This window comes from Trachurus trachurus, assembly GCF_905171665.1.
Source record: "Trachurus trachurus genome assembly, chromosome: 15".
NCBI lineage: Eukaryota > Metazoa > Chordata > Actinopteri > Carangiformes > Carangidae > Trachurus > Trachurus trachurus.
Genome location: NC_139906.1, coordinates 1953098 through 1964349, shown reverse-complemented (window position 1 = coordinate 1964349; position 11252 = coordinate 1953098). Strand labels below are relative to the sequence as shown.

Genomic DNA, 11252 nt, shown 5'->3' with positions numbered 1-11252 from the left:
CTATAAAGGCGCAGAACCCTGATAGACAAGCCGGCGCACGTCGTCACCCTGTAAAACTATTTGGAATAGTTGACAGCTCGTCCTCACGTCGGAGGAGCAGCGGAATGAAGGGGAGTTTCCTCCTCACGGCTGCTGCTGCTGCACGTTTCTTCTCATCCATCCATCCATCCATCCCCTCTGGAGCTATACTCTACACACACACGCCAACACACACTAACACACAGACACACGCATGGGGCGCGCCAGAGAAACAATCACAGCCTGGAAAAACAGAAAAGTTTGATGATTGGAGAGAAAACTGGAAGATGTGATTTAATCTGATTGAAATGATAATAAACTGATATAATAAGACTAATAGTATAGATAATCAGATAATAAGACAAGTAGTTGTTATACCCCTGTGCTTCATTCTCTGAGTCTATTTGTGAATGAATGGACGGTGAGTGATGCAGCAGATGATCCAGACTCTAGATCCTCCTCTTCTTGTGCCGCTGCTTCATTATCTTCCTAAACTTCTTCCTATAACAGTTTCTCTTTTTATACTGAACAGTTCACACATAAGAAGAAGGAGGAGAAAAAGAAAAGGAAGACGAAAAAGAAGAATAAGAATAAGAAGACGAGACAGAAACAGAAGAAAGAGGAAGAGGACAAGGCGCGCTTTTACGCACGGACTTTCCACCGCGACCGGACCACAGGTGGATGCTGGGGATCGAACCGGCTCGGAGGAGAGAGAGAGAGAGAGATGATCCCCCCGCTGGCCCAGTTCGGGGCTCTGTCGGCCCTGGCCGCCGCGCTCAGCTCGCTGCTGGCGGCGCTGCTGCTGCTGGCGCTGACGCGGCAGCTGTGGAGCCTCCGCTGGAGCCTGACCCGGGACCAGCGCAGCAGCCTGCCGCTGCCGCGCGGCTCCATGGGCTGGCCGCTGGTCGGAGAGACCTTCCACTGGCTCTTCCAGGTGAGAGAACCGTCTGGGCCGCCGTACTTTGCTTCTCCTGTATGTTTTTCTCTCCTTTTTTTTTCTTTCTTTGTTTTTACAAGCTTTCCAAAACACATGTTACACTGCTGCTGCTGCGCGTCTGTGTGTTTCTGCACGACTTTACAACCAGTCTGCAGCGGTTTATATATTTATAGACTATATACTGTATATATATATATGTATGTATGCAGTGGTGGACAGTAACGGAGTAAATTTATTTGAGTACTGTACTAATTCTAATTGTTCAGAGTCACAATTCAAAATATAGTAGTAGGAGCAACTGTGGAGGTTTATCAGTGCAGATTGTTTCTGTCCCATCAGGATTTAACTACATTTAAAATCTCAGTATAAAGGTAGATGTTTGTGTTAAAGCTCCTTCAAAATAAAGGTAGATGTTTGTATTAAAGAATCCTATTGGACACAAGCTGTGTTTGTCAGAGAAGGAAACCCTAACCCCTAAAAGCAGCACATCAGTGCAGCTGCTTTCAAAGAGTTCATTCTCACAAACAAGAGTTAAAAGCTCCTTACATTCATTTAGAAACAATTAGAGTCATTCATTGATGTGAACAATAAGACATTTACTCTGACTCTGACTTTGACTTAAAGTACCTTTAAAAGCAAGTACTTTTTTACTCTTACTGGAGTAACATGTCAACTGAGCTACTTTTACTTGTAACGGAGTACATTTTGACTCTTTACTACTCTTACTCAAGTACTGGGGTTGAATACTCTGTCCATCTCTGCACTCTGCAGCGGTTTATATATTTATAGACTATATACAGTATGTGTGTGTTAGTGTTACTGTGTGTGGGCTGCAGGCTGATCACAGTATTGATGATGATGAGTGTGTTGGATCAGAAGCAGCAGCAGATTCTTGTTCAGGCTGAGTTGTGTTGTTGATGCGACGTGTGTGGACTTGATGCTCGGAGCTGCGGTTCCTCCTCTCGCAGCGAAAAACAGACGGTTTCTCTCCACTTCTTCTTCCTCCTGCTGCTGCTGCTGCTTCTTCTCCTTCTCCCTCCCTCTCTGCTCCTCTGCCTCCGCGCCGGAGAGGAATGTAGCCCCCCCCACCCCCCCACCCCCAAACCTCCCCTCATCATCCCTCCATCTCCCTCTGTGCGCACTCACTCACTCACTCACTCATGCGCTCCTCCACACCGGAGGCTCCGAGCTCATCGTCTCTCAGGGCCGGCTCTACGCAGGGGCAAGAGGGGGCAGTGCCCCCTCAAATAAATGTATTGCCCCCTCAAATCAAAATTTTAGAAGTTGAGAAAGCACATTTTAATATACTCAAAAAATGTGTATATTACAAGTTGACAAAATTATCTGCAGTAGCACAAAAATCCGCCAAAAAGGGACACTGTTCTGTTCTAACATGTTCTGCTACCTTTCAGTTTTGTAAATCTTGACCATAGTAGACCCCCCCCCCAGACCCCCCTACATAAGGTTTAGCTATTCACCTTTTTCACCCCCTCTGGGTTTGCAATGCATCTTCAGGTATATGCACCCCTAACCCCCCATATAATGTGGCTTATTTGGGCTATAAGACCCTGGTTGGCCCCCCGGCCCCTAGTTGGACAGGTCTGAAGGTAGAGGCCTGACAAAGTGCAATCCACTTCTCCAGGTTGGGGTTGGACACATAGCCAACAACCCAATGCAATGAAGTTACTATATAAGCACGGAGAAAAAGAAGTGCTGGAGCATGATGTGTTCACATGATGCCCCCTTCACATTTCTGACTGCCCCCTCATATACGCCGCCTAGAACCGGCCCTGTCGTCTCTTTAAATCTCCCTCCGCGCCGGACGCTTCGCTTCGCACAGATTTGACAGATGGAGGGAAATATTAATAAAATAAAAATGCTAAAACTTTATAATGTGGCCAAAAGTCTGTGGACGGCCCCATGTCACATCTATTCACTTGGCAAAAAGTTGTTTCTATAAGTGTAGTTTAAGTGTTTATACTAAAACTGAGGCAGTGCCACATGTTGCACATTTCCGGTGTTTTATTTTGAAGGTTTTGATCTAGAAGAAGATAAAGTTTTAAGTTTTAAGAAGCAGAAACAGTTTCCTCTGGTTTCATTTCAACAAACGTGTCAATAACTAAATCTATGGATCAGAGGGAATGAAATGTTTTCTATAAACTCGCTGGTGAAGAGCGAGTGATGGAGTTCAGAGACTCCAAACTAAACTTTCAGAAGAGGAGGCTCTGAGTCTCTCTTCTGATTGGCTGACACATGGACATACAGTATCTGTATAATACTATACTATATAAACACCTTAAATTCCCCTCCTCACCTTTCAGGGCTCCAACTTCCACATCTCGCGCAGAGAGCGCCACGGCAACGTGTTTAAGACCCACCTGCTGGGGAAACCCGTGATCCGAGTGACGGGGGCAGAAAACATCCGTAAGATCCTGCTGGGGGAGCACAGTCTGGTCTGCACCCAGTGGCCCCAGAGCACCCGCATCATCCTGGGGCCCAACACGCTGGTCAACTCCAACGGAGAGCTGCACAAGAGGAAGAGGAAGGTGAGAGATCCACAATGCACGCTCTCTTCTTATTCTTCTTAAAGGGATAGTTCAACATGTTGGCAAATTGGCCCCATTGCCATAATCCCTATAGTCATAGCAGTAGGTTCGTTACCTTTAATTGTCGGTGGGTGCAAGCTGTTTTTAGAATGGCGGAGCAGAGCCGTGAGCTGCTCAGAGCTACGCTACGGAGGCTCATTATGGGATTTCTTGGTTTCCCTCATCAAACTCATCAAATACACAATCCAACAACTCCACAATGCTCTGGTGGACAAGTTGTGAGCTGCACATTCACCACGCTATGAGATAATAACACAACGTTACCACACAGAGTTGTTTTAGAGGTAAATACAGAGACTGATGATGAAAAACTGTCCCTGAAGGCAACGCGCATCAGCGGTTTTGCATGAATTTACCTCTAAAACAACTCTGTGTGGTAACGTTGTGTTATTATCTCATAGCGTGGTGAATGTGCAGCTCACAACTTGTCCACCAGAGCGTTGTGGAGTTGTTGGATTGTGTATTTGATGAGTTTGATGAGGGAAACCAAGAAAACCCATGAGCCTCCGTAGCGTAGCTCTGAGCAGCTCACGGCTCTGCTCCGCCGTTCTAAAAACAGCTTGCACCGACAATTAAAGGTAACGAACCTACTGGCATGACTATAGGGATTATGGCAATGGGCCAATTTGCCAAAATATTGAACTATCCCTTTAATGACACCTGTTCTGCTCTGCAGGCTTTTACCTCAACACAACAACTCTTAATATCTACATTAAGGTTGTATTTATATCGTCTCTGACTGGTTTGGTTGAGGTTTGATGATCGCAGCTTCTTAAACATTAAAAAAAACTACACGTGTTGTGTAAACTGAAACTCCCAGGATGCATTTCAGCAGCTGGATTCAGACTTCAACCCCCTTCTTCTTTTTTTTCCAGTTCACAATCTCAATGATGTAACTTTTGTTTTTGCTTCTGGCCTCTTTGCCATAGTAATAATAACAGCTGCAAAGGATTGTGGGTGTTGCAACACTGAGCGAATGTCAGCTGTGCACCAACCTATGAGGGAATATGAGGGAAACTGAAGTCAGAGTGTTTATTGATCCTCTGTCCTGTCTTATCTCCACCCCCCCGAGTCTTCTTGAAGGTGTTGACCGTCGTGTACCGGGTCATAACTCTTTACGACTCCTCTCTCTTTTGTTTCCTTCGTCCTTTCAAGATCCTGGCCAAAGTGTTTAGCCGGGGGGCTCTGGAGTCCTACCTGCCCCGGCTGCAGGACGTCATCAAGTCTGAAGTGGCCAAGTGGTGCTCGACGCCGGGCTGCATCGACGTCTACGCCGCCGCCCGCTCCCTGACGTTCCGCATCGCCATCGGCGTGCTGCTGGGGCTGCGGCTGGACGAGGAGCGCATCGTCTACCTGGCGCAGATCTTCGAGCAGCTGATGAACAACCTGTTCTCGCTGCCCTTCGACGCCCCGCTCAGCGGCCTGCGCAAGGTGAGACGGAGGGAATCAGAGCAGAGACAATCAAATGTAAAGGTCAAGTGTGTAATAATTGCCAAGGTTTATTGGCAAAATCTGAATCTACTACCCATGAATATATTTGTCAGAGCAGCAACAGAACTACAACTCCCACAATTCCTTGAGCTCGTCTCATGATTTCAGCCCCGATTCTTAAAAAGGTCCAGTGTGTAATAATTGCCAAGGTTTATGGGCAAAATCTGAATCTACTCCCCATGAATACATTTGTATAAGTGTATAATCGCAATAAAATAAAAACCTGTTTGGTTTCCGTAGCCTTATAATTCTTCTTTTATATCTACATATACAAGGGTCTGGCTTTAGAGAGTGTCGCTATCTTGCGCCGCCATGTTTGTACGGCAGCCTGAAGGGAAAATCCAGCCAGTCAGAGAGCACGTTTCAAGAGTTTCAAGTTCATAAATAAACCAACGTAGAAGGAGAAGGAGGAGGAGGTAACAGCAGAGATGTGGTAAAAAGGTTTAGATCTTCACCTCATCGCTCCATGCTCCTGAAATACTCCCATCGTCACAGTCCTGGTAAACTAGTTGTTTTGTCCTCGGAGGCCACCGTCACTTTACCCACGGGAGGGGTGAACGCTGGATGTGACGGTTTTACCTCCATTTTACAGACTGGACCTTTAAGAGAGACGTCATAGATAGATAGATAGATAGATAGATAGATAGATAGATAGATAGATAGATAGATAGATAGATAGACAAGGAAAATTGTTTTCACCATTGCGTACAAACAGCCTCGAGAAGTGCAAATTACATTCAATGACACACATTCCCACATTTCATACACCACAAATACATAGGGACATAAAAAAAAAACATAAAACATAAGACCCCGCACCCCACATTTACATGTACATTCCCCATGGTTATGTTCTTTTCATTGTCTTATTTAGTTCAGCTATGGCAGATGGGATGAAGCTTTTGTTGAATTTAGATATGTCTAGATAGGAAGATCTGAAGACAAAATGATGAACTCTCAAATTAGCTCTGTGTTTATCATCGGGTCTAATAAGTGACTCTTTTCTGTGCAGGGAATCAAAGCGCGGGAGATCTTACACGCCAACATGGAGAAGATCATCGAGGAGAAGATGGAGCGGCCGCAGGCGGACGACGAGTACCACGACGCCTTCGACTACATGTTGTCCAGCGCCAAAGAGCACGGACAGGAGCTCAGCATCCAGGAGCTGAAGGTACGAGGGTGAAACTCTCTGCACATGACTCAGCTCAGACTGAATGTGGGAAAGTTGTGATGCAACGGGGCCAGACGACAAATACAGACACGCACGACTTCACTCTGAACTCTCACCTATATTTAAGTTGTGGTTTTTATGGGATGAGAGAAAACCCAAACATTAATAACTAGCTGTGTGAGCTGAGCCAAGAACGATCACAACAAAACAGAAAGAGTCTGGGTCAGAGCGCAGAAACAGAAACAGAAACTACCATCAGATCCTGCACGTTTAAGGTCAATTTAAAGGGATAGTTCAACACTTTGGCAAATTGGCCCATTGCTATAATCCCTGTAGTCATAGCAGTAGGTTCGTTACCTTTAATTGTCGGTGCAAGCTATTTTTAGAACGGCGGGGCAGAGCCGTGAGCTGCTCAGAGGATTTCTTGGTTTCCCTCATCAAACTCATCAAATACACAATCCAACAACTCCACAACGCTCTGGTGGACAAGTTGTGAGCTGCACATTCACCACGCTATGAGATAATAACACAATGTTACCAGACAGAGTTGTTTTAGAGGTAAATTCATGCAAAACCACTGATGCGCGTTGCCTTCAGGGACAGTTTTTCATCAACAGTCTCTGCATTTCCCTCTAAAACAACTCTGTCTGGTAACGTTGTGTTATTATCTCATAGCGTGGTGAATGTGCAGGTCACAACTTGTCCACCAGAGCGTTGTGGAGTTGTTGGATTGTGTATTTGATGAGTTTCATGAGGGAAACCAAGAAATCCCATGAGCCTCCGTAGCGTAGCTCTGAGCAGCTCACGGCTCTGCTCCACCGTTCTAGAAATAGCTTGCACCGACAATTAAAAAAAGGTAACGAACCTACTGCTACGACTATAGGGATTATGGCAATGGGCCAATTTGCCGAAAATGTTGAACTATCCCTTTAAAACGTCCCCCTTCTGAACTCCTAGAGGATGAAAGTTCACGTGTCTGTGTCTCTTCTGTTTGCAGGAAACGGCGGTGGAGTTGATCTTCGCCGCTCACTCCACCACGGCGAGCGCCTCCACGTCGCTGGTGCTGCAGCTGCTCCGCCACCCGGCCGTGGTGGAGCGGGCGCGGGCCGAGCTGGACGCCGAGGGCCTGGGCTACGACCCCTGCTACGCCAACGGTCCCACCGCCGTCACCACCACCACGGAGAAGGAGGAGGTGGACGCTGTCGTCACGGAGACGACGTGCCTGCTGAACGGAGGGTGCCAGGACGGGTTCCCACCCTCTCGGTCTCACCTGCCGTACCTGAGCCTGGAGAAGCTGAGCCAGCTGCGCTACGTCGACTGCGTGGTCAAAGAGGTGCTGCGCTTCCTGCCGCCGGTCTCCGGGGGTTACCGCACGGTGCTGCAGACCTTCGAATTAGACGTAAGTTTATAAGTTCAAGTCTCGGGAAGGGATGCATATAGGCCTTTGTGTGTTCGTGTGTCCATCAACTCCACTCCACAAGAATTTAAATCGTCGGCGTCAGCAGCAGCGCTCGACAGCTTAGAGAGTTTTCCTGGAAAAAACCTAAAAACCCCACGAGCGAAAAGCAACAAGTCCCGGCGCCGTCCGCTGAGCTGCCAGGAGACGATGTGGGAAATGTAGGAATGCAGCGGCTGAGAGAGACGATGATAGTGATGATGATGATGATGATGCCGTGAATCCCCTGAAACCAAATCCAATCAGGTGGGAGGATGATGATGATGATGATGATGATGCAGGTCTAGTTTGGCCTCAACGTGGCTCCAATCACTTCAACATGTTGATATTGATCCATCCTCATCAGCCCACCTGCTCTCCTGATCCATCCCATACTGCGATACCGCATGTTTTAGTTGGTACTGGTACCGTTAACCACTTGATATGAGCCTCTTCTTCCTCTCAGCCAATCAAAAGCTACCATACCTAATTCATCAATCAGCTTGGAGACTTATTACTTCAATAATAATTAAAGTTTCCCCAAAAGAGTCTCATATTAATGTGGATGAATCTACGTTACCACTTGTTAAAGCAATACTTACCGATCTGGCATTTCACTCAGCACAGCACAAACATTTGAAAATCAACAGCTCCACCTCCCTCACAAGTCCCATCCACCTCTCCCTCCAGCCGCACCTCCACGAGCCCCCTCCCTCCCTGCTGCATGCGTTGGCATGGCAACGGTAAACAGAACAGGAACGCGAGTGAAACGGGAACAACACAAACAAACACAACACCGGAGTTTTAAACCGTATAAACGGACTCAGTGATGATGACTGATGAGTTTTATAATAAACTGTTGTTAGCCTACTGCTACTGGAGACGCAGGGGAAGTGATTGTTACAGATTACAGTTCTCAACGAGCCGGGCTGGCGGCCGGACCAGCGCCACCTGATGCGCTGGTTCAGGCCGAAAATAAATCCAGACCGAGCCGAGTCGAGCCGCGCCGGTCCGGAGTTCAACCGGGTCCGGACCGCTGAGAACTCACAGAGCTAAGGGAGCTAACAGTAGCCTAGCCGTTAGCACAGAGCTAACAGTAGCCTAGCCCCCTAGCCGTTAGCACTGGATGCTATATAGACACATGTGACTTCCTGTGTTTACGTATCACTCAGGGCTGCTCACTATCAACGTTACAATATCAGACATGAAACTCCGCGACCAGCTGCGGCTGCAGTTATTGGTCTTTTAAAAAACTATTTATTTCCAAAAACCTTCTTTCTAGTGTGTGTTGTCTCCTCTGCTCTCTGTGTCCTGCTACTGCTCTGTCAATAAGCGTTCTTCCTGGTCGGGAGGGTTGGAGAGGAGGAGAGGGGTGCACAAAGTGATTACATATTAAGTAGGTTCGGTCGCTCGTCAAATCTTATTAATCGGACCGAATAATATTATTGGTCAGACTTTTCTCAGAATTATATGAGAATGAAAAAATGTAGAGTTTTTAACCCTGTTGGGTTTCTCTTACATTTTAATGTATCATCAGATTATTAATAGCATTTTAACTTAGACAAAGAAATGTGCAAAAGTTCCAGAAAGGTAAGTATTGCTTTAATGGCTCCATTTTCAATAAATATATCGTTTTGTCTTTGCCGTTATTTTGATATTATTATTTAGTGGTCGGCTCGCCCAGAATTTCCTAGTTTCGCTAGTTGGCATTGTTTATGGTCGGAACTACGACGGTATCTGATCGTCTTCCAACCTCCAACTTTCGTTCTTGATCAATGAAAGCATTCGTGGCAAATGCTTTCGCTTTCGTCCGTCTTGTGCCGGTCCAAGAATTTCAGAGGCTCATGGGAAATGTAGTGTGAAAACACTTTCCACAACTCCTCGTTGTCCATTTAACTGATAAAACTTCCCTCCAAACACAGTGTGACTGAGTTCACTCACAACCCGTTTACACCTGGCATTAACATGCGCCTCCAGGGTACACATTGAGATCCAATCACATATTTATGGAGTCAATTCTAAAAGAAAAAGAAAATAAATAGTAGTAGAAGAAGAAGAGAAAATGGTAGCCATCCATGAACTTGCGCTATTGTACGCACTTTTCTCATCCTGACTCCATAACGGACGCATTACCATTTACACTCAACAATTACAATTGGTCCTCAATGTGTCTTGTGTGCGTTTACACTGGTACTTTCATGTGGTCAAGCTCTACCTGATTGTAATCTGATTACTGAAAACACATGTTAATGCCAGGAGTAACAAATATTGATGAGGACACTTCTGTCCCTAACGTCCATCTTCAAACGAATTCCCATGGAACTACCAACAAGTACCCTTCATCACTGGGACAATGATGGGAAAGAAAAAAAACACTAATAATATGGTATGTTTTGGTATGTTATGTCCGGTGTCTTTCCACTGGTGACCTGCAGGTGGCGCATGTTTTCCGCACGCTGAAGAACTGAATCCAAACTATCTGTTGACTCTTGTTTTCCCGTCTTCGTCCCTCAGGGCTACCAGATTCCCAAAGGGTGGAGCGTCATGTACAGCATCCGGGACACCCACGAGACCGCGGCCGTCTTCCAGAGTCCGGAGCAGTTCGACCCGGATCGGTTCGGTCCGGACCGGGAGGAGAGCCGGTCGTCTCGGTTCAGCTACGTGCCGTTTGGCGGCGGCGTGCGGCGCTGCGTTGGGAAAGAACTGGCGCAGATCATCCTAAAGACTCTGGCCGTGGAGCTGATCGGGACGTGCTCGTGGACTCTGGCCACGGAGAACTTCCCCAAGATGCAGACGGTGCCGATCGTGCACCCGGTGAACGGGCTGCACGTGCGCTTCACCTACAACCAGCCGCTGTAGACACCAGCTCAGACTGTCCACGAACTCACAGGAGGTGATTTCACCTTCAACCTGGACACAACTCTCCACAAACCCGGTGGAGACGCAGCCACCCGATGGTCCTGATGGCGCAGCTCACGCCCCCCAGCCTTCGTCTCCATGGAGACGAGACGTGGGGTTCACTCTGCTGGTTTGGAGCACTTCATCGTCTCGTCAGTGGTTCTGGTCCAAACCTGAGAAAAACCACTTTTCTCCTGGTTCACTCACCTGCAGCGTCAGAGAGAAAACAATCCTGTCGACTCCTCACCTGTCTCAACTGTGACTGTGCTTTAGCTTCAGTTCCATAATCAACAATGTCTTAGGGCCAATAAACCCACCGTCAGCTCCTCAGTGTTCAGGTATGATCTGTAAATGCACATTAACTTATTGACCCTCAGCTGGAGGAACCTGGTGCTGCAGGACGATGAGTAAAACCACTCGTCTTTGGTGCTTCTCTTTTTGAACCTCTCGGTATCGTCGTCTGTGTGTGAACAAACACATCCACCTTTAGGATTCTCACTCGACCTCTTTGAAAACCCACAGATTCACATTGTTCAGGGACAGAACTCACCTGCGTTGACGTTTACAGGCGGTTAAGCCCGGCGTCGCTCCGTGAAACAAGAACATAAAGAGTCTAAGAAACGGACAAAAGACTAAAGACTAAGGCCAGAAACCATTGGAGGCAGAGCCACTTGGACTCAGTTGTGAAAACTCAAC

General features: G+C 47.1%; 1 protein-coding gene across 1 annotated transcript; it reads left to right on the top strand.

Moving 5' to 3' along the window:
• Nucleotides 1-742: 742 nt before the first annotated feature.
• cyp26c1 (cytochrome P450, family 26, subfamily C, polypeptide 1) lies at nucleotides 743-10517 on the top strand (the record flags this gene model as incomplete). Its single annotated transcript, XM_083988657.1, has 6 exons — nucleotides 743-952; nucleotides 3277-3501; nucleotides 4717-4992; nucleotides 6065-6223; nucleotides 7221-7622; nucleotides 10173-10517. The coding sequence occupies 6 exons, from the start codon at nucleotides 743-745 to the stop codon at nucleotides 10515-10517; spliced, it is 1617 nt and encodes a 538-aa protein (XP_083844783.1).
• Nucleotides 10518-11252: the final 735 nt, after the last annotated feature.